The 24,669-nt window shown below is 38.2% G+C and overlaps 1 protein-coding gene across 1 annotated transcript; it reads right to left on the bottom strand.

Moving 5' to 3' along the window:
- Window positions 1-326: 326 nt before the first annotated feature.
- ace2 (angiotensin I converting enzyme 2) lies at window positions 327-18,323 on the bottom strand. The gene is made up of 18 exons (XM_017694590.2): window positions 18,078-18,323; window positions 16,272-16,430; window positions 16,005-16,098; window positions 12,351-12,494; window positions 11,380-11,492; window positions 11,094-11,199; window positions 9,448-9,545; window positions 9,074-9,243; window positions 8,154-8,380; window positions 7,438-7,582; window positions 4,923-5,021; window positions 4,541-4,663; window positions 3,383-3,561; window positions 2,798-2,856; window positions 2,610-2,710; window positions 2,412-2,528; window positions 1,988-2,182; window positions 327-568 (listed from the first exon to the last, which is right to left on the bottom strand). The coding sequence occupies exons 1-18, from the start codon at window positions 18,273-18,275 to the stop codon at window positions 466-468; spliced, it is 2,430 nt and encodes an 809-aa protein (XP_017550079.2). The 5' UTR covers window positions 18,276-18,323; the 3' UTR covers window positions 327-465.
- Between the last annotated feature and the right edge of the window lie 6,346 nt (window positions 18,324-24,669).

Here is a 24,669-nt window from a genome sequence, read left to right as displayed (position 1 = left end):
AATTTTTGTATCAGAGATTAAAAGGCACCTTCTACCCAGAGCTGGCAGAGCTGAGGTGCGAATCTTAACTGCCATTGCAGTAATAAGTAGTTATGTATCATACCACAATTTATTCATTTACTTTTTTTTTGCTTTTCACTCACCTTTATAAGCCTTTATCTGTGCTATAAGTTATAAAGCACTTTGTATTTTGAAAATAACTTGAAAATGTACTTCTTTTGTGCCAATGTGGAGAAATGTTCATTTGTTTTGATACTACTAAAATGTAAAAAAAATATTCAATATATATAATGCTGAAAAATAGAATATTTACATGTTTCTATACATTTTAAGAATTTTCTATTGTCTTTATTTTTTATACATATAGTGAATGTTACAATAGGTGTAGATTTTCTTTCAACTGTTGGAATCATTTCATAGTAACACTGTGGTGGGAGGGGTGGTAGTGCATTTCTGATCAGTTCTTTAAAATCCTGTTTGCTCACTGTCGCTCTCAAAGGCTTTGTTAGGTATTCCTTCAGGTGGTTCATCATATGGGTTTTCAGGCTCTTCAAGTTTCTTGGCTTGCCTGAAAATCAAAAAGTTGATACCACATCAGGTTGCATCTCACAAAAGTTGGTTTAGGCTCCAACTGATGACATGTAAAAACTGATAAGCAAATTGTATGTTTATCGAAAGCTTCCTTGTGATAATACTGTAACTTAAATTAAGTCATATATTGTCATTTTTGGATCTTCTCTTTGTTCTTGCTGTAATTTTTGAAAATGTTTTTAAATAAAAGTTTCAAACTCCAAAAATGTGTCTGTGTTTATGTGCAGATATCAAAGCACATTTGACATCATATACGGGGCTTCTTTGCCTTATATTTTTAATTCATTTTGTAGAACTATTATATAAAGCAAAAGAACCCTCAATGTATTATTTGTGTTGCCTTCAGTTTGTGCCTTCGACTGAATCCCAGTAATAATGTTATTCTCGACCCTCACTGGTGTTCACTTGCTTAAATGTCACATGTTCATTTTTGCTAAGTGTACTCTAGCAGAGACATAATAAAGGAGGACAGGTCTGGTGAAATATGAATAGGAACGCTAAACGTAGCATCTGTAGAGAAAGTCCTGCCCTTCAATAAAAAGAAATAATCAGCTTGCTGCTTACGCCACATGCAGAAACCCAACCTTCCCACCCAACGTGAATTCTGGACTTTTGGACTTTGTCCCTAGTTTGTACTTTGTCTCTAGTTAGTCATCATAACATAAAACACTGAGGCATATCTGACATGGCATTTAAAGGTAATGGTAACATATATTAAGCACTATTATATTACTGGACATCACATTTCATGACAACTCATCACAGCCTATGACATTTGCCATGAGGAGTTCATGGCATCATTATTGTGAGTGTTATGTAGCAGAATTTAAATAAGGGGTTACCAAATCTCAGATGGGCCTGTGCTGAAAACGTAATTAAAAAGTCAGCAATACATGCTAACTGGTCACCAAAGGCTTCTCTTCTGCACTGTTATATTAGAATTCTAAGTGAACATAAGTTTAATCTTGACTGTCTGTGTCTGTCTGTCTGCCCTGCAATGGACTGGCGACCTGTCCAGGGTGTATCCTGCCTTCCGCCCGAAGACTGCTGGGATAGGCTCCAGCATCCCCCCGCGACCCTGACGGAGAAGCGGCTTAGAAGATGGATGGATGGATGGATGGATAAGTTTAATCTTAAAATGCCAGGCTTAGTACATATTCAGACTTATTCCTCAGTAGCTTCAGGGACCTTAACAGAAATTGGTTGAGCTACTCTTAAGGGGTTAAGGCTCATGCAATGAAACCCATGCTGTCTTGGTTTTGGCCACAGCCTTAACACAATGACAAGCAAATGAGATCAGTTTGACAATAGAAAATAGTATGTTTGTCTACACCGTTTCACTTCTGTCCTCAGTTTCACTTAGCACAATTATCGGTGCTTTCCCTGCAATGTTTACCTCTTTCTATTCACTGCCCCCATGACCACGAGGTAAACTCCCACACACACCACCAAGGCCATGACCACTCCAAACACAACCAGCCAAACGGTGACTGGCGGCTCAGCAGGGGGAGCCAAGGTGACCTGCAGACCTTCAAACTCGAATGTGTCGTCACTCAGCTGGAAAATTCCATTAAGGCGTCCTCTGGACATCCTGTATGAATGACATACCATGCTACATAAAGGGGAACTGTCCCATCAAGTGAGCCAACAAACTCATTTTTTGCTGTGACTAGTGTAATTGTCAACCCTCAAGAATTTTCCCATTGAATTGGGGGATAACCCAAATTTCAAAATATATCTGCTATGATCAGTTAGATCTGCATTACTGTATGTTTACACACATTGCTGCTATCTGCAGCCATGTACAGATAAAGTCTCACCAGAAAGCTGCCTCCACTTCAGCTTTAGGAATAATCCTGCTTGCATTGGTAGGATCAGTCACCACAAAGTAAAAGGAGATCCTTGGAGTTTCTTTATATGTATAGATATTCTCTGACCTGCACAAATCAGTTCATACTAATTTAATAAAAAATCGAACAAAAATAAGAAATACAAAAATGAAACTGTTACATACTTACAAGAAATTGACTTCCTCTCCCTTCGTTTCTAAATAGTACTGTCGCATGGCATAGGCCATGGAGGCTTTGAAGAGGTACATCTCATTTTCGTTCCAAGTGTACTAAAAAAAAAATACTTACAATGATTCCAGTAGCATAGAAGGTAAATAAATCACTGTGTGTACAAAAAATATGAAATACAAACATACTGCCTTTTCCCCCATGGCAGCTTTTAGACTCAGTCTCACTTTGCTGGCATCGTTGGAGTCTGTGAATAGACAAAATACATCATCAGCAATAAACCTGTTTTTATTTCACCATGATTCACGTTTAATCGGGCTGCTTTTTTCTGCAGGCTCCTTGGAGGCCAGTCCGCCAGGGAGATAGAAATCGACTCAGATATTTTTAATTTGAAGTATCAAATAAAATCCTTCCCCTTTATCACATTAACCAGAACACTGCTGGTTCTCTGTGGGTGACATTATGACTGTTATCACATTAACCAGAACACTGCTGGTTCTCTGTGGGTGACATTATGACTGTTATCACATTAACCGGAACACTGCTGGTTCTCTGTGGGTGACATTATGACTGTTATCACATTAACCGGAACACTGCTGGTTCTCTGTGGGTGACATTATGACTGTTATCACATTAACCGGAACACTGCTGGTTCTCTGTGGGTGACATTATGACTGTGTGTTGCTGCTAACGGCCTATGAGAGTTGAAAGAAGATGGCTGACCTCCTGTCATGAAAGTAATTGTTTTGACCTGAGTAGATTTTGGCACCTACATGGATCAACAGCCACGCTCCATCCTGGCTGCCTGTTGTTCTTCTGATTTTCATCCTTGAGCCAGGTGTACAGAGTACTGAAGTAGCTCAGCAGAGGCTGGGCATCCATCTTGGTTTGCCCGGAAACCTCCTCCAAAGCACGTGTCCAAGATTTTGACCGACCCAGCTCAAGCATCTGCCTGTCAGTAAACAAAATGATGTGGCTTAGATTATTGTCCATATAACTGTATATCTGAATCTTACAGTAATTAATCAAATTTATGGCAAATTAAATTCATCCCAGTACTTGAAGTTTACTTCTTTAGATTCAGTTGGAGCCATAAGGCCCTTATAATATTATAAGTCTAGAAGTCAAAAGATTTTGTGTGACATATAGACAGTATGGCCAAAACTATACAGAAACCTGATCATCAGCTATATGAGTTTGTTGGACATATTCCAAAACCATGGGCATCAAAATCACGGACAACAATATGGACTCGGACTAGGAAGGCTTCCTACAAGATTATAGAGGGTGTCTGTGGGTATTTATGTCCATTCAGTCAAAATAACATTTGTGAAGTCAGGCACTGATGCAGGACAAGAAGGCCTGGCCTGCAAGCAACATTATAGTTCAACCCAAAAATGTTCAGTGAGATTAAAAGCAAGGCTCTGTGCAGCCCACAGGAATTCTTTTGCATTAAACTTTTCAATGTCTTTATGAACCTGGCTGAGCTATTGTTGCTCCTAGATGCTTTCATTTCACATAATAGCAATTACAGTTGACTGGGGCAGATCTGGCAAGGAAGAAATTTCATCAACTGATGTGGGGCAAGGGTGGCATCCTATGATAGTGCCACATTTAAAGCCACTGAGCTCTTCAGTACAACTTGTTTTACTGTCAGTGTCTATGATACTGGCTATATGCTTGATTTTATACACCTGTTAGCGTTGAGTGTGTGTGAAACTCCTAAACTCAATCATTAAGAGGGTTGTCCACATACATTTGGCCATACAATGTACATCCTTTACTTTTAGCTATATTAGTCTCCAGTGCAAAGCTAAAGAAGCAAACTCTAATCTTATGAACTGTTGGTGTACTTTACATATCAGTGCTCTATGAACCCTAGAAGAAATTCCTTAAGCTGTGAAGCCATGAAAGCAAAGCGTTCTGGATACCTGAGTTTGTTGCCTGCTTTGGTGGAGTTGGTGATGTCGCACTTGTAGAGTGGGCCAGTGTGGCCAGCCTCTTTGCAGAGTGCATCCTGAAACTGGAACTGGTATACTGTCCTTGTAAAGTATCTATGCAAGAGACAAACAGGACAGGACAGTTTCACACTAGTATAAACAATATGTGCGGTGCAAAAATGAATAGATAAGTAAATTGAATGCCTTGTGAAAAAGCTAGCAACTCAGTCATACAACCTCAACAGTGTGACTCCTACCAAATCAAGACCATCATTGTCTTGTGTTTTGGCCATAAATCACTATTGGAGCCAAGCTGTTTTTCATTCATGAATTTATTTATTTAAGACTAACAAGTAAATTTATGACTTTTTACCTGATAAAAGAATAGTCCCCAGACACGTGGAAAAGGGCAGGAGGGTCACAATATGTCTCATCTCTGGGTAAAGGCTCCACCACACCTACCAGTTCTCTCCTGTATTGAAAACAGGAATCAGCGTACTGTACTTGTCTGAACAAGAGAACCAACTTTAGATGGTAAAAACACTAATAATACACACTGGAAAGTCCACTGGACTTTCACTCTCATCGTTTGCTCTCAACATGGGCTTTTTAACAGTGTGCTGTGATTGCTAAATATCTATGATTGATAAACAACTTAAAAAGAGAGTCACAACTGTCAGAACTTTACGTCCCTGCACACACACGATTCATGGGAAATGCAGTCCATATGCAGTCAGCATCTTTCACTACTATAGAAGACTGAGCCAACTCAAAGTCTTTGTGTCTCTAGGGCAACTGCACCTTTCTTATGTTCAAGACTGTCAAGGATATTTAAAAATAACATTGCTGGACTAAGCATAATGGACTGATCAAAAAATATCCAGCCAACAGCCTCCTGTGGGCAGTGTCCTGTGACCACTGATGAAGAACTAGAAGATAACCAACACAAACCGTGCAGCAACACAAAAGCTATTTTCTCTGACTTTACATTTACAAGGTTTTGCAGGAACATAGTACTGCCTAACAGAGTGGACACAGTGTTTAAAAACTCCAGCAGCATTGTAGTGTCTGATCTGCTTGTACCAGTGCAACACACACTAATATGCAACCACCACATCAGTGTCACTGTAGTGCTGCGAATGATCCACCACCCAAATGTGGGGCTCCTGACTATTAAAGAACAGGGAAGAAGGGAACTGACAAAGTATACAGAGAAACAGCTGGACTGCAGTCTGTAATTCTAGAACTACAAGTGCAGCTGATAAAATGGGCAATGAGTGTAGAAAGGAAGTGGTTTTCATGACCACTGGCCAGTCAGTGTATGCGTGAATTGCCATCCTGTGCAAGCTGCTGCTGCATCACTTACATCACACAAAGGAAGCCTGTGAAACAGGCTTTATGCTACGTTAATCTAGAGATCAGAGATCTGTCTGTGGAAATGGTAGTGAAGGAAAGGAAACCGGATATTAAAGGCAAAGTGTGTGTTTAAGAGTCTTTTAACACACAGAAAATCAGTCAGAAACTTCACTCTTCTTGATTAACCAATGGAGCTTTATGATAGACTCAAATATGCAAGTATTTGTACACGATTCACAATTTATCCATGAACTCTCCCCCCCCCACCCATCCCTGGTTTTTGATTAGAAGTACATTGTGACACCCAAGCTTCTATTGCTGAGGTTCATGTTAATGAATGAAGTTGATAAAGAAGTCAGTTATAACACTGTGAAGTCCATAACCCCCCAACTGCTCCCCAGGGGCTGTGGATAGGGCAGCTTACCACTCTGGGTAAATGTGCTCACTGCTCCCTAGTGTGTGTTCACTAGTGTGCTTGTATGTGGGTGTTTCACTGCGCGGATGTATTAAATGCGGAGGTCTAATTCCTCTGTGTGCAAACACAGTTGACTAATGGTTCTGAATTCAATTAACCACAAAATGTCAAAGTCCTTCATATACACAATATACACACTGAGTTTAGTGTGTTTAGTGAGTTTAATGTGCAAGTTTTTAAAAAGTTGTTTGTAGAATTGTCTTTATGTTGCTTTCAGTGCATGTTGCTTGGCGACCATAGCTTACTGACTACAGTCCTTGATGGAAGAATTGTTTACTGTTATTATTATTAATAATGAATAAATTTTATTGAACATTAGCTGAAGTGTGGACTTGAGTTACATGAGGGTTGCTCAAGTCAGACTCCAATCATGAATTTGACCTTCAATTCAACACCAGTGATTTGGACTTTGACTTGGAACTGAGCCTTTTGACACAAAACCTAAAACGGAAGAAACGTGGAAAGGCATCTAGCAGCAAACTCTACAAAGGCTCTCTACAGTCGTTTCATGTGAAGGGGCTTGTTTCCTGGTGTAGATGATGCCAGAGCAGCACATGTAACAACATCACACAGCAATGTTGTCATATGTCTGTACCTTTTTAGTACCTTTACCATGATTTTTGGTATTCAGTGTAGAAATTGCATTAAATTTGCTTATTTAAGACTCTAGTTCTCGGGGCACAACTTGAGACTTGCCTGTATGAAACAAGACTAGACTTTCTTGATCTGGGATTCTGGGACGTGTTGAGACCTACTTGTTACTTGTAACTTATTGACTTGTTCTCATCTCTGAGCATTAGTTTATTTTATCATATTGTGTTTTGTCGCCAGTTTATGAAAGCCAGTAAGTCAGTATGCCTACTATAAAGCAACAAGTAAGGGAACTGCGATACACTTCTTACTATTTAACTGCTACATCTTCTTCATATTCAGGAGTAAGATACTTCTGTGTGATTCTAGGGCTCTAACAAAAAAAGATGCATCAAAGTTGCATCAAAAGGAAACTCTGTCATCCTGACCACAGAACACTGGTGAAACTGTGAAGATGTTCACTTACTTCATCTCCCACCAGCGGAGCATCCACTGCTCTTTGGGGATGGTACCCTGGAATACCTGCCACCTCCACTCCTCTAGCATGTAGGTGAAGGGCAGAGTCGCCACAATAGTTAGAGCCTGCTTCAGCAGGAAGTTAATATCCGTCTCTGAAAAAAAACACATAAGTTTACTTGGTTAGACTTTAGCTAAGTGTGCATCTAATTTTAGTTTAGCCACAGTCTGAGTCATTAAATAGTTCAGGCCAAACGCTTTTATTTTGATATCCTTGTGTCATAGCCTGGCTACCTGAGTGTTTGCCAGTTCAATGTGTCACAAATTCTAAAAGCGTGAACAAAGTTAGATAAAGCTAATGTAATGGTATGATAAAAAAATACATTTAAATGAAGGATAAAGTTGCATAACTAACAGGGCTATACTGAAACCCAAAATTTGCTCATTTCATGTTTCTGAAACCATATAACCACATTCAGTTTAAATCTACTGAAAATCACAAACTGGTTTGAAACAGTTTAAAGCAAGTGTATGATAATTTAGACAGTTCACACAATGATGATGACTTCCGACGATTACTGGCTATATTAGTTAATAATTCATAGCTTGTACCTGCAGTGTAAAACTAAAGAAGCCAGCTTGGCTGACTGACTGCATTTGGGCTAGATTTTTTGCCAATAGCTTTGAAGTGCTTCTTGTTCAGGTACAAGTATCATGCCTAAATACCTATGTCCTCTTTGAAATCAGCAGGCAGGAGGCCCAGGGACTGCAGGTGAGATGGAGTAGCAGCTGAAAGAGACATAATCTCGCCCACTGCCTCATGAAAGCCCTCGTTGGCTCCATCTCGCAGCAGATAGGGCAGATGGCGATAGGCCATCTGGTACTGGTTATGCCCCATCTCGTGGTGGGCGGTCAAGAAATCATCCATGTTTACTTTGGTGCACATCTTGATTCTGTAAAAGGGAATGATGGACAGATGCTTTTGAATTAGATACCTCTAACACTCATTGACAATTTTTGGTTTTGTGACATTTGCATAGACTGAATGGAACTGTTTAAGAAACATGGTCAATGTGTGAGCCAACTGAGATACACTGAAGCACTCTAACAGCTCAACTCCTGCTTATCTTTATAACGTAGTGTTTCATCTTGAGCCCAGTACAATAGAAACAGTACAGTCCATACAGCATGAACAGCCTAGTTAGACTTAAAACATTACAAGTACACCGGTGATAATGTGTTTTGTGATAATGTTCACTCTACTGTGATAAAACAGTAATGTTGGTGTCATTCAGTCAAGGTAGAATGTGCACATTTATGCATTTGACAGTCAGTCTTATCCAGAGAAACTTGCAGATTAATCACATTATAGAGGTAAGCAAACATAGTGTTGTCTTGCCCATGGACTTTTTGGTATAGCATGGTATGCTTAGGACAGCAGTGGAGGACAGCAGTGTGGAGGACAGCAGAATTGCTCATGACCAACAGCCTGTGAAGTCCTAACATTTTTAACAAAGTACTTGTTTACACACACTAATAATCCTCAAACTGTAAAAATTATGAGCTCAATTTCTCTCAGTTAGCAAAATGACAAAAAGATGGAAAGTCACTGTGATTCTTTAAGAAACAGCCAGGTTGATTTATACCTGAAGTCCTCTCGATTTCCCATGTCCCATGCTGTAGGGTGACACACCACATTTCTCCCCTCAGGTTTCACGAACATTGAATTATTCCAGAAGTTGGGAAACATGGCCGACATGTTCACAGACACAAAGAACTTCTCTGCTTCTTCAAACAGCTGCCGTTCTTTCCAGCCCTGATATCAACCATTAATATTTCTTTATCACATTTTATAGCTTTCAAAAAGCTGTAACTGATACACATTTTGTGCAATTAATCACATAACACACACAGTCCTACATGGAGTAGACCTTTGTACTGAAGAAAAGAGATTACAGAGATAAAAATCAGGTTCTGATTACACATGGGTGAATTCATTTAAGTAAAATAAAAATCTGACCTGTGCTACCATTGCTGAGCTCACGTCAATATCAGGCTTGTCTGGATAAGGGACAGATAATGAGTAAAGGTTGGTCCAAAACCTTCCCCACATGTCACCTGAGGACAACAAAGCCAAGAGGTTAAAATGAAGCATTTCAAATTAAGTTCATCACTTTCACATTGTGCTTTTGAAATGTACATAAAATAAATGAATCAGGTTTTTAGAACAATTTGCATCTCATATATTAAAATGCAGCTCATACATCGGTACATATAATGTCACAGAGGCAATGTGAAAAGAAATCCCTATGAAGACACAACAGTAGCCATACAATAATGTAATAAAGAGATCTGTAGTCAGAGGTCACAAAGCTCAGAGAGACATGAGATTACTGAACTAAAGCACTATTCAAGCAGCATTATATTTACTAGAGTTGTTTACTTAATGTGCACTACTATGTTTAGAATCACTTCTCGTATTAATAATTGCTTATAACTCATTCAGTGTGTTTATTTTTTTGACAGAATATAGGAAGAAGTAAAAATAATACACTGTGTTGATAAATAATATACGTATAAATTATTTATATATAGTAATTCCTTGATGCCCTTAATTCCTTTGGTCACCACAATTTTTCAATTCAGGAATTCTGGATGTTAATATTGTTATGACGTCATTGTCAACGTTACACAGTGTTCATTTAAGCAATAGAACATGAGAGGGAGTGTGTTATCGCGAAAAAACATCACAGCTGTAGTTTGGTCGCAGGCACAAGCCAAAGGTGGATTAAGGAACTGTAATTTCAAGATCTGCTGGTGTCCTACTACAGCTCCACCATTGAGAGTGTGCTGACATACTGCATCTCAACGTGGTACTCAGCTGCTCAGTGGCAGAGAGGAGAGCACTGCAGGGGGTCATAAACATGGCCCAGAAGATTATCGGCTACCCACTGCCCTGCCTGGAGGACCTGTTCAGCTCCCGCTGCCTCAGCAGGGACATCCTGAAGGACACATTTCACCCGGGACATCATCTGTTTGATCTGCTTCCCTCTGGTAAACATTTTAGGTCTATCTCATCCCGGACAAACAGAATTAAAGACAGTTTTTACCCCAGAGCCGTACGGGAACTGAGCACTTCCAATCACACACACTGACAAGGACTTTCTATAGAACACTGTGCTAGTAGAAGTGACTGAACACCACTACAGCTGCAATATTATACTCTATAAGCTATCCAGGAATATGCAATAACTAACTGCTACATCACTTGTCTATTGTCTATTGTCTGTTTACATATTTTATAGTCCTTTTTCTTTATATTTAAGATTTTAATACTTTTTTTCCTTAAATTTGCACTTTATATATTTTAGCCTTATGTTTAATAGTTTTGCATGTAGAAAGTGCCGTTGGACTGCTGCTCAATTTCGCTGTACACTGTGCAATGACAATAAAGGCATCTTATCTTATCTATTAAGGAGGGAGCTCAGAGGTCGCTGAAGCACTCATGGTATTTCACTCTAGAATTATAACTTGTCAGGTTCAAAACACAGATATTGCCACTTTGTACATTCTTATGTCTGGTGGGTAATCAATTAAATTACAAAACCACTCCCCATTAAAACTAATCTAGCTTTAACTGTTTGTTGTCTAATACTGTAGGCTTACCTAGTAAATGGGCTGGAAGGCCTCCATTAGAAGCGATGTGCCCAGGGTAGGTTTCCTGTAGCTTGGCCCTCACGTAAGCGTGAAGCTCTTTGTACAAAGGCATGATCTGGAAAGTGATAAAGTGTTCAGTGAAAATAATGTTCCAGCTGAGTGTTTTTGTCTACTATCAGTTAAGCTTTTTAGATTTACTGTATATATACTTGCTTATGTATAGAGAGAAGGTTTCTACTTACATTCATTTATGGAAAGAAAAAAGTCAGCATTAATGACAAGATACTGAACATACCTCGTGGTATATGCTTCTCACATCCGTCATCAGTTCATCCCGGGTGTAGCTATAAATGGGCTCATCTATGGTCTCATAATTGGCTCTCCAGTAGTCCCCATAGTCTTTATAATCTTTAAGAAAAAATGAGCTGTGAATGAGTGAGTTGGCCAGTAGGTAATCCCTTTTTAAAATGGAGAAAAAGTAGTGCCATCTCTATTTAAGTGCCTGTTCCTGTTTGCAGATATACTCTGTAGTTATACTGTAGCCCTGGTCTACTTTGGCACATGTTGAGCTGATTTCTGCAAAACAAAAATGACGCCTATTAGTGGTTTCAATTACATTCAAGAGCCAGTAAAATATATCTAATAAGGACAGATATACAGTAGGGTCTAAAAGTTGGAGACCACCTAGAAAATGTGGGGTTTCTTTTTCGTTTGAACTTGGAAATAAACTTTAACCCATTAAATCACTGGCAGATCCAAAGTTTTATTACACACTTCTATCACCTGATAGTTCAACCAGTTTACATTGAAGTTCCTGTAGTTACTCAATAATAAACTTTACTATGCATAAGTTTGTTATATTCTTTGTAATAAACAAACTTCTCAGGCTATTTGCACAAACATAAAGAGTCCACTCCAGCTTGAATGCACCTTATCCTTAAGAGGGGCCAGTCTTTGGACTAGGCAAAGAGAAAAACAGCTGCCCAGACATCACTATGTGTCAAGGGCCCCATTAAAATACAAATCAGATATGATGTACAGGTTGATGTTAAATAAACAATTCCAATACACACACACACACACACACACACACACATATATATATATATATATAAAGTTTGGTTATTCCATGCTGTTACATGATGGCTCAACTGTGTAAAGGCAATTAATCTACATTTTAGACATTAGCGATTTGTGGGTGTTAAGAGGGAAAATCAAATGAAGTCGTTCAAATGCAGCAGAGAAATGCAAAAAAGTGAGTCATACTATTGAGTTTGGCTGCTTCATTCTTCAGGTCGACGTAATCTTCATATAGCCACCTCATTTTCTTCCCCACTTGAACTCTCCAGCCCTCCCACACATGCAGTCGTTCGTAGTAGTCCCTGCTGTTAGCCATGATCTGTTCCAAGCCTGAGGTATAAAGAGGGTGCCAGGCACATAGCTGTTAAAAATTGCTGCCATTTTTCAGTGAAAAACTTTCAATTACTCAGTATTGTACTGTAAACTGTATTTACAGAATACTGACGTACTTTAATGTTAATTTTACAGTAACCAACTGTATTAGGAACATCCTATTAGTGATAAAGTAAAAGTACCATATTTCATATTTGATACATGAATGTCATTTGACAGGTTTGTAGTGTTTTTAAACAATTTACAACCATCAATGCACACCAGTACTGATCTAATTTGGTGCTTTCACACCATTTTGTAAAGTTTTACAAAATTACGATAAACCTGACATTGTTGCCTACAAATCCAGTTTCTTTGGTTTCTTACCTACCTAGTTGAATTGAAATGAATGCATTCATTACACAGTTGGTTGCCTGCATAAAATATCTTAAATATTTATCACAATTTCAACTCCAAAGGAAATGTAAAAGGAAATGCAGCTTAAAGTATGCATTTCATCACTGTAAGAGTGCTACTGAGAAATCAAACCCATGATATCAGTGCTACTAACACTATCCTCAGCCAGCTGCTCTTCTGTTTGAGCTAAAATTAAATTCTAACTGACCAAGAGGTATACCACCACAACTCTCTACTGCCAACTGACATCTTAGAACTCATACTCGTAGATCATTACTTAGGTGTTTCACAGCAGCAACTTTAGCATCATCTCAAACGTCCCATAGTAAACCTCTGACCATCATCATCGGCGGTGCGCTGAAGATCAGTTTGAATGGCAGATCAGAGGGGTTAACTAGAGTGTTAAAGATGTCTGACAAATCAGGATAAATCTCTGCCATTTTGCAGTCATGTTTTTGATAAACGAGAGAAATAGAAAGTGTCCAGGCTTCTATTAAACTGGCTCTGACCTGGGCATCAGAACTGGGGCTGATGGTTAAACAGCATTGTAAAACCCTGACTTCACCCTGAATATGCCCCAAGAGACAGGCCGCAATTGTCTCCCTGAAATAGTACAAAAGGTGACATTTTTGTATTCTCTGCTGTTAAGTGTTAAGATCAGAAAACCTGGGTTTGAGGCCTGTAAGTATAATTGGTAAGTTTGTGCTGTAAGCATAATTTGTGGTGCTATGAGGAGCATGATGTTAAAAGGGAACCAAGTAGTTTCGTGTGAAATGCTTCGTTCTATAGAAACTTGCAGAGTCAGAAATTTTCATAGGGGTGGTGATAGGAAGTAAACAGCTCAGAAGTTTAATGCCTCTAAAAGCTTATGGAAAGTTATTTCATGAAATAGATATGCCACCTGATGCCTTTTTACAGTAGTTTAGGTTAAATATTTCAATTTAGTTTCTAAAATGTATTTTAATCAGTTTATTTTAATCCATTCATGGAAGAATACAAGAATGGTGTTCAAAGTCAAAATAATATAACAATAAAACTTGTTTTGTTCATATTTATCACTATTTTACCATTGTAAACACTACATATAACACTCAGAAGACCTGTGTAGGTTCACTGGTGCTTTTGGATAGTAAATAAAATGATTATATTTGTGTTATTAATGTTGTGACGCCTGGTTCCTATCACCACCACTGTAAATAAGCCTGAGTCTGTACATTTTTCTACAAAAGAACCATTTCACATCAAACCACTCTGAATGACTTTGTCAATGACTCAATTATGCAATAAAAAAAACAGCACAATTCCAATTAAGATACATAAACAGTGCAGACTGATTCAGGTGGAGCTTTCAGTGAGGTTTCAGATCATCTATTTACTTTTTCTTTTTTGCTGCATCCTAGATATACGGTATTGGATTTTATTTTGACAAACACAGTGACTTAAACCCTGCTGGCTGCCTGTAAGTCACTATAATTCCCAGCACAGTAAGTAACTAATAACAAGCTGACAGATTTTGCTGTAAAAAAAAATAAAGCAGTACCATATTTTAGTCAGGAGACATTAACATCAATACACAGTAATTTATTGTCACTTGATTAACAATAATATACTTTATTACAGTATCATGTTGGATTCTTGTAAACAGCAATGAGCTGCAATCCCAGTAACAGTAACTTACTTTGGCTGCAAGATAACGTAATATTACATGACAGTCTTTTACAGCGGAACAATCACTGACCTTGTACCTTATCTGCCCAACTTTTTTGCATATGCAGAAAAACAAATGATGTCTAACGTCCCTGATTCAACTCCTCTTTTAAAACAACATGACTCATTCAACCCATGAATAAATACAAGAGCTTTTGCCTACTATATGCTGTCAAAGAAATACCCAGTTACTTATTAAGGTGAGTTGAGTGCATAAGAGCAAAGCTCTTTATAATTAGAGTGAAGAAAACAGAAAACAAATGTCCTGTGAATTGTATCTCCAGCATTAGGATGGATACATACTTACAGATAACCGGACATAACAGTTAATATAAGCGTTTTCAAATATCCAATCCAATATTATTTCAAATATTTGAACATTCTGTAAAAGCAAGAAAAAGCTAAAAATGTGTTTCAATTTAATGGGAAAAATATTCATAACTTCATTTGTTGTTGTTGATTCTTATGATCAATAAGATTTTTTATGTGATAATTCAAACCTGTTATTTTCTTAATATATATGCATCGTAATGAAATAAGATGGATGGAAAAAACATCACTGATACACAAACTGGTGTTTATTTTTGAAAACACAGGCAGTAGACAGCATGCTAGCTTGAGCATGAAAAAAGCATTTAGATGGATTAAAACTGACATTATTGCCTTGAATTAAAGCTCTAATACAAAGAGTACAGAGTTGGAACAGAGTCTCGAAGGCCCTGCCTCTGACTACTGATAAAATCATCATTTTTGTGTGTGCAGTGTAGGCAGATTATTTCACCCTGTTTAGATGTACTGCTACTGCGCTCAGTTGGTGAGTTGCTAGCATTTCGTTTGTTTAACAAAACTTTGTTTCCCATTAGGCTGATAAAACCAGTGCATTGAAGCAAGTGGCAAAAGTCTCAGTTATTTCCAATGTTTTAGTCATCAGATTGACTGAATTTTTGGTAGCAGGCCTAAAGCTACAGCACCAGCTTTAAATGTGGTCCAATACAAACTTATGCAAACACATAAACTGCTTCCAAACAACTCAAGCACTACCTCAATTATCTAGTAAAGACCTGTGCATACAGTAAACCTGTGTACTGTTACTAGTTTTGTATGTTGTGCTTTCTCATGCTATTTGGTACATCCACCATGTAGGTGCACTTTGCAGATTTATAGTTACAGACTGCGCCATTTATCAGCCCACCCATCAACAGATGGAGGGGTGTAGGGAATGTCACTTTAGAGCAACTCTCTGGTAAAGATTTCTGGTTAAAACATTTGCATAACACTCCACTGATCTCAAATCCTATCATTGGGACATAATTGTTACTTTACTGGAAGCTAATTTGTTCCCAGAAATTGTTTAACACACTACTGGGTTATAACTGAGACGTGTTATCTGTCCAGTGACAGTACCTGGTTCCAAAGTCTGACAGTCAAAGGGGTCGTCAATTTTACAGACAGTTCCTGTGCTGTAAATAGTGTTCATCTCATTCATGACTTTAGCTAGCTGCAATACAAAAAGAGGAGCAGAAAGCGCTCGTTACTTATTTACATGAAGAACAGTACAGAACAATTCGCAGGCCGCAAATCAGTTTGATCTTAAAAACAATAATGTATAGCCACTTTCCAAGTATGCAATACCACAGTGCCATTTTTGCGCATTGACATTACTATACTTACATGACTGGCCTTGTCAGGAGACAATGCCCCTGACCCTTTGTCTTGAAGTGACCTCAGCTGGAGCTGAATCAGTGGATCAGAGATTTGATCGATAGGGAAAGCATTGGATTCCTCGGACACTTTATTGTAGTATTCACTCCAGATAGCACTCTGTTCCGACTACAGAGAGAAATACATTTCAGTGTCAGTCCATTCTAGTTGTAGATTACAATCATCACTTCTCTCCTGCCAAACTCTCCAGCTGCTTAATTAGAAGTATTTGCCCTATGCTTCCACTAACTGGCCACTTTATTAGAATCACCTGCCTACTTCTTCCAATAGATGGCCATTTTATTAGAATCACCTGCCTTGAACTTCCACTAGCTAGCCACTTTATCAGAAACACCTGCCTTGTAGTTCCACTCAGTGGCCATTTTATTAGAAACACCTGCCGTGTACTTCCACACACAATCCACTTTATTAGACACACCTGCCCTGATTACCACTCACTGGTCCCTTTATTAAAAACAGTTTTTTTACTACTCAATGTCCACTTTGTTAGAAACCACTACCCTGTACTTCTACTCGTTGACCACTTAATTTACAACACTTACAACTGTGCTCATTATTAGAAATGTATACTGCCTTATATACTATGTTCCTGCCTCATACTTCCATTTTATTGGAGGTTGAGCTAACTAAGTTCTCTATATGGGTGTACAGTTACAGTCTTTATGTCATCTGTTGTCATGCACAACAGCTGCCCTCTACCCCTTTACTAGTCAGTTTCTGACCTTAGGACTGCTGACATTACCTAAGTGGTGGACCGTCTCAAAACAATAATGTTTGCGGTTGTGTCTTAGTCATAGAAAGTAAATGAAGTAAAATTGTGGGAATTTTATATACAGTACAATGCCACTGGTAGAGTGAACATGGTCCTCCTCCAAGAAGTACAGAACAAGAATGTATGGTCAAAAACTGACTGGCTAGAGTAATGAAGGCTAGAGAATGGCTTATTCTCTAAGCATGAACAGACAGCCACCAGTCTGTACACCAGAAAGCAAAGCATTATATTTGCTATGATCTACAATGTACACCAAATATATAATGTAAAGAAATGAAACAAATATGTTTTATATGAGTAAAAATATTTAGAGAACATGAATACCACCCACCCCGTGAGTGGTATTGTGTGTGTGTGTGTGTGTGTGTGTGTGTGTGTGTGTGTGTGTGTGTGTGTGTGTGTGTGTGTGTGAATACTACACAAATCAAAGTCACAGAAATCATCAAATCAGTGTTAGATCTTACTGTGTTTTATGTACATTTAAGTCAGCAAATAACATGCTTTAAGAGTTAAGTCAACCTTACTGACTTTGGCGCAAGGTATAACTGCTAAATTGCCACTGTCCTGCCCTAGAGCAAGGCATTTAATCCTCCCTGCTCTAGGGGGGCCATATCATAACTGGCCATGCGCTCTGACCCCAGCATTCTAAGCTTGTATATGCGAAGGAAAGAATTTCATTGTATTGTGCAAAGTATAAAAGTGTAATAGCAATAAAGCTGCTCAGCTTCTATTAAAATCCATTTACAATTTTTTTTTGTATATAGAAGCGGCAGAGGAAGTTTTATTTTTAAAAAAATCATATCCACACCTAAAATCTACCCGTTGAGTGAGTCATGTGGTTTTGTGGACTAAATATTTAGACGGGGAAGTACAACTGCACACACTGATATATTTGTTCATAGAAAATAAGCGGTTTGTAGGACGCAGAGGTGATTTCCCTCTTTCTCATGTCTAAATGCAAACCTGTGGGTCACAACACTCACCAGTTTGGCCGAGTTCTCTGCTGTGATGTTGGTGTTGTACTCCCAGGAAGCCAAGGAATACTGGTACATAAGTCGGGACGCATCCTCATCCATTTTCTGCAGGAACTCTCTGGCTCTCTCCTCAAGTGTCTGAGCCCAGGCTGTGGAGGCCAAGGCCAAAATCAAGAGAAAGCGTCCAGACATCCTGCTACCTACCATGTTCAGCAGCACTGACAGTGTTGCTTTGCTGATTCACTACCTTATCAAGGGCTTTCTCGGCTGTACCTTTTGAACAGAATTATAAATAAGGGTGTGTCCCCCGTGCCAGCTGTAGATTAAAGAGGACTGGACTATCAGTGCTTTTTCACTGCACAAAGTACTGATTAGTAAGTGCTGATACTGTAGTACCAATTTTCATTTACAGCCCTGTCAGGTGGAGTTAAGCCTATTCAGGGCCAGACGCAAGTACAAGGGCATGCGCAGCACAAAATGTGTCTTAATTGGTCTGAAATTAAAGTTCAACTTACTGCACTAACTGCACGTGCAGGACTGAGCCAGGTCTGTGTCTGCTATATCTCTATAAGTGGTAAATACAGCTGCTTAGGGAGATGTTTCTAAGAAAGTGAACCGTGGCAGGCCTTTCAAATAAACTGACCATATTTCTACGTGAGTGGAAATAAAGTGTTTATAATAAAGTGTCCAGGGAATGGGAGAACAAGGCAGGTGTTTCTAATAAAGTGGGCAGTGAGTGGAAGTACAAGGCAGTATTGTTGATTATAACAGCTGCAGAATGAGTCATTAGCTTATTAAGTCTGACAGTAGGAGATGTACAATACTTACGTGCTATACCAGCACATTTGGTTATCTGGAGTTTCTTTATTGTTTGCAGCATGCTATAATAACTCATCAACCACAGTATAGCTATTACTGGAATTGCCCTTGTGGTCATAGCTTGCATGATATGCTAGTTATTAGATAGTCATTTTTGTTTTGTTTTGGGGTTTTTTTGTGCTGCATTTTAAAACTGCATTGTTATTACTATAAGCAAACATTACAATATGGCTGCTGTAATATATATATAATATAAATATAGTAACCACCTGTACAGTAACTTACTGACAGTAAGTCTCATTTGTTTTTCCACGTTGTTTTCATTTGATTTGGGTTTTTTCATCTCTTAACTATCTTCTCATTTTCTTTTTCCCAAACTGTCATAATATTTCACACATTTTTCATTTTAATTTACGTTCCTTCATTTTCCTTCACATAGGCTTGGTTAATTTCTACCTGGTGAATTTACTCCTTTTCTAAGGCCTTGTTGACCTGAAGTCCACATCTTTACCATTTAGCCCTGATGAGCACATTCCTGCAATTCTGCACCGAACTGGAGTATAAAACTTTCTAGAAGTGACTCAGCATGGATACTGCTAAAACCCTACTTCCACTTTCATGAATATGACAAGTTTCATATATATATGACACGGCAATACCAAAGTAGTTTGTTGAAAACCAATGTAAGCTGTTATATGACACAGCAGCAGATTATTGTCCACTATTTTCTTTGTCTACAAGGCTTTTCTACAAGTCAAGTCTTTTTTTAACCTGGTGGGAATAAGGCCAGAGAATCTGTAATGCGGAAAACTACCACGCAGTATTGCCTAGATCTTAGTCAGAGACTAGAGGACACTCCCAAGAGAATCCAAAACGAGTGGGTTCCTAAAGAGCATTTTGTACAAAATTGTCATTTATTGGTTAATCCTGGCTAAAAGCCAAGCCAAACACTCCCTAGCCATGCCTCACACATAAGAGACGGTCCAGGGGGAAAAAAGGCGGGGGGGGGGGGGTTTCTTTCACTGGTGGCAGACTTTGAACATAAATAATAAATTACATTGAAGTGAAAGGTATAAATTAGACATTGCATAATTAAAAAGTTTCAGTCAAAGAGACTAGCCAATCCAATTGTTGACTATCTAGATAACCCTTTTAACCATAAGGCATCAATATTTTATAAAAACTTAAAAAATTAGCATATGTGATCATTTAAGAATAATTTGGCAGAGAGACCTTAAGTGTGAAATTAATGAGGATGCCTGGGGTCAAATCATAGCACAAAATAGCAGATATGTCAGAGAAGCTAGAGGGAAATTTATCCAATATAAAATTCTGCACCGGTATTATTGGACACCTTGTAGGCTTTTCAAAATAAGACTAACAAATATTAGTTCATGTTGGAAGTGTAAAAAAGAAATGGGAACCTTTTTGCATCTTATATTGGAAGGCCCCATGGTTGCACCATTTTGGCACAGTGTACTGAAATTTTTGGAGACATGGGCAGGAGTATCCCATGTCTTTTGGGATATAAAACAGAAACTCCACCTCTAACAAAAAGGGCATGTTCAGTTCTGATGGTGGTGATAACCACAGCCGCTAAGAGTCATATTAAGGCATTGGAAATCATCCACATGTCCAACACTCCAAGAGTGGAAAATCCTAATGAGTGATACCACATCATATGAAGTTATGTTAGCCAGAATAAGGGGCAAAGGGCCAGTGGAACTGGGAATTTGGGATTCTTTTATGGAATATCTCACTTCTGACTAACAGCATGATTATGAGACAAGAACTAAGAGATCTAGTATCTTTTGGATAACTGGCCTTTCTAAGATAAAACTAAATTAAATTGGAGAAGGTTGTCCTTTGGAGATATATTAAATTAAAATATGACATATTCTAATAGTAAACACATCTTTAAAAATCATGATATCATGGCTCAAGAGTCGTGATAAAGTGGTATTGTGGGGCCTCCAGTAATTCCCACCCGTAGTGTACATGCTACAGGCTATTGCTGTTCAAATTCATCTAGCACAAATAAATATAAAAAATCTAGCACAAATAAACATACTTTCATGGTGCAATGCATGCTACAGTTCATCTTACTTTCCCACTTTCTCATAATGGCAGGTGAATGGAAGTAGCAATGCTTAGTTATAAAAAGGGCAGGGGACGAATTGTGAGAGGACCTAACTTTGGGAACACAGCCACCAATCACAGGAGAAGGGCAGCCATCTATATTAGTGCACAAAAGTGTCAGGAAAATTTCATGATTTTTTAATACAACCCCAATTCCAATGAAGTTGGGATGTTGTGTAAAACATAAATAAACACAGAATACGATGATTTGCAAATCCTTTTCAACCTTTATTCAATTGAATACACTACAAAGACAAGATAATTAATGTTCAAGCGGATAAACTTTATTGCATTTTGCAAATATTCACTCATTTTGAATTTGATGCCTGCAACACGTTCCAAAGAAGTTGGGACAGGGGCGTGTTTACCACTGTGTTACATCACCTTTCCTTTTAACAACACTCAATAAGCGTTTGGGAACTGAGGACACTAATTATTGAAGCTTTGTAGGTGGAATTCTTTCCCATTCCAGACAGGTCTGGACTGCAGGCAGGCCAGTCTAGTACCCGTATTCTTTTACTACGAAGCCACACTGTTGTAACACATGCAGAATGTGGCTTGGCATTGTCTTGCTGAAATAAGCAGGGATGTCCCTGAGAAAGGTGTAGCTTGGATGGCAGCATATGTTGCTCCAAAACCTGTATGTACCTTTCAGCATTAATGGTGCCTTCACAGATGTTCAAGTTACCCATGCCATGGGCACTAACACACCCCCACACCATCAGAGATGCTGACTTTTGAACTTTGTGCTGATAACAATCCGGACAGTCCTTTTCCTCTTTGGCCTGGAGGACACGACGTCCATAATTTCCAAAAATAATTTGAAATGTGGACTCGTCAGACCACAGGACACTTTTCCACTTTGCGTCAGTCCGTCTCAGATGAGCTCGGGCCCAGAGAAGCCGGCGGCGTTTCTGGGTGTTGTTGATATTTGGCTTTCGCTTTGCATGGCAGAGTTTTAACTTGCACTTGTAGATGGAGCGATGAACTGTGTTCACTGACAGTGGTTTTCTGAAGTGTTCCTGAGCCATGTGGTAATATCTGTTACAGAATGATGTTGGTTTTTAAAGCAGTGTCGCCTGAGGGATCGAAGGTCACGGGCATTCAATGTTGGTTTTCTGCCTTGCCGCTTACTTGCAGAGATTTCTCCAGATTCCCTGAACCTTTTGATGATATTATGGACTGTAGATGATGAAATCCCTAAATTCCTTGCAATTGCACGTTGAGAAACATTGTTCTCAACAATGTTGTTCACAAAGTAGTGAACCTCGCCCCGTCCTTGCTTGTGAACGACTGAGCCTTTCAGGGATGCTCCCTTTATACCCAATCATGACACTCACCTGTTTCCAATTAACCTGTTCACTTGTGGAATGATCCAAACAGGTGTTTTTTGAGCATCCAGTCTTTTGTTGCCCCTGTCCCAACTTCTTTGGAACGTGTTACAGGCATCAAATTCAAAATGAGTGAATATTTGCAAAAAACAATAAAGTTTATCCGTTGAATATAGATTGAATATAGATTGAAAAGGATTTGCAGATTATCGTATTCTGTTTTTATTTATGTTTTACACAATGTCCCAACTTCATTGGAATTGGGGTTGTATTTCTACATAATTCTGTCAATAAGATGTAAACAAACTCACAAAGAGTGGTTAAAGGGAAATACATTCTAGAGAAATTTAGCGAGTCAGCAATCTGAAAAGATTAATTCCTCTAAAATCTCCCTCTCAGAGAAAAAAACATTCATGACACAGAGGTATGTGCAAGTAGTTCCCTGAGAAGACATATTTTGTCAGATTTGGCACTATTTTCCATTATCAACATTACATATAAGACTGAGAGGACACGTATAGTCTCACTGGTGGTTTTGGATAGTAAATAAAATGGCTATAATTACATAGTAGGTATTGCGACCTCTGGTTTCTATCACCACCACAGTAAAGAAATCTGAGATTGTAAGTTACTTTACAATAAACTAGTTACATTCTCTGTATGACACTTATCACATCACACTGATTGAATTATGCAGAAATGTTATATTGTATATTAAATTCATATTATAACAGGACATGCCTGTTGCTCATATTGTAATTGTGACTGCAATATTTTTACTTATTTATTCCTTAGACATTAAGCTGTATAACCTCAAACAATACGGTGGTGATTAAATAAATAAACCCTTTTATTGTAGAGACAATAACTCTTATCAAGCCTTATCATGATTGCTGACTCAGGGTCAGATGGAAACTGTAAGATGTACAGCTTTTGTCTCATAAAGCCAGATAACAATCTTGATTACACTCCTATTAGACTTTTTTTTCTATATTTATGGCATTTGGCTGATGCTCTTACCCAGAGCGACTTACAATTGGATCATTTTTACACAGGTAGGCGAAGGTGGTATTAGGAGTCTTGCCCAAGGATTCTTATTGGTATAGTGTAGGGTGTTTACCCAGTCAGGGATTGAACCTGGCGTAGAAGGCAGGCTACACTACACAACTGATTAGAGGTGTCCAATCTGTTGATCAATGCTAGTCCTGAAAGTGTTTTTAAAACTTTTTAAATTATTAATTATTCCAGACATTCTTCTTAATATGTGTTCTTTGTGTTGTGTACCGTAAAATAAGCTTAAATAATTTAACACATCCTCTACAGGGAAAAACCTACATAACAAATATATACATCTTTCTGCTAATTTTAGAGCACATTTTTATTTACTTGCTGATTTGAACATATCGGACAAAATTAAATGTAAAATATAGTAGAAATCTGTCGTAACACAGACCACAGTTTATGTTCTCTTTTTTCCTCCAAAACATTACATTCATCATGTAAACATTAGTGGTGCATTAGAGTGTGTCTTCTGTATTTGACTTGTAATGTGACCAGGAGGCACCAAAACTTTTACTCACAACATTCAAAAGTTTGGTGTCAGTATTTTTAAGCAAACTTGTGCAGCCTCAAAGGTTTCAAATTGAGGAAGGAAGGAAACACTAGGAAGCTGTAAATAAAAATGAAGAAATTTTAGATCTGTCAAAATGATGAACGGAGCCAAAGATGATCCTAAAACGACTGAAATAAAACTGCATATCATCGAGAAAGAAGTTCAAATAAAATTAATATTCAGAATCCTAATGATTGTTCATATTTCAGATTAACTCTCAAGGCAGATTACCTGTGTATTTGAATAGTTTTTATAATTCAATTCCATTCTTGAAATATTGAATAAAACATCTAAAAATATATTTTGGTGAATAGTTTGCAATATTTGAATCCTCATTGTATTAGTTATAACTTTTTAAAATATATTCTAACCACAGCATGTAATTTCAAACTAAATCTGCGTGTTTATGGAAACATTGCTCTGAGTTTAATGGGTAGTGCTTTGATGCTTCCATCTAGTGTCCATACTGTTACATAGCAGGTGCCTTTGTGTACAACCACATTGCTGCAAGACCCAAAACTTCAGAGTACTGGTTTTCTACTGGCAATTTATATGCTACTTTGTATATCGCTGCTGTCGGAACAAAACCTCATATCTCCATTTTTGATGCTTTTCAGTCTTTAATATAATTTTAAAGTACCTCTTGTCTTTTACATTGTATGTAAAGTTCATGACGAACAGACTAACAGCAATGGCTAAA

The sequence above is a fragment of the Pygocentrus nattereri genome, chromosome 25 (genome assembly GCF_015220715.1).
Source record: "Pygocentrus nattereri isolate fPygNat1 chromosome 25, fPygNat1.pri, whole genome shotgun sequence".
NCBI lineage: Eukaryota > Metazoa > Chordata > Actinopteri > Characiformes > Serrasalmidae > Pygocentrus > Pygocentrus nattereri.
Note: the sequence above shows the minus strand (reverse complement) of the source record. Positions and strands in the feature narration are given on the sequence as shown.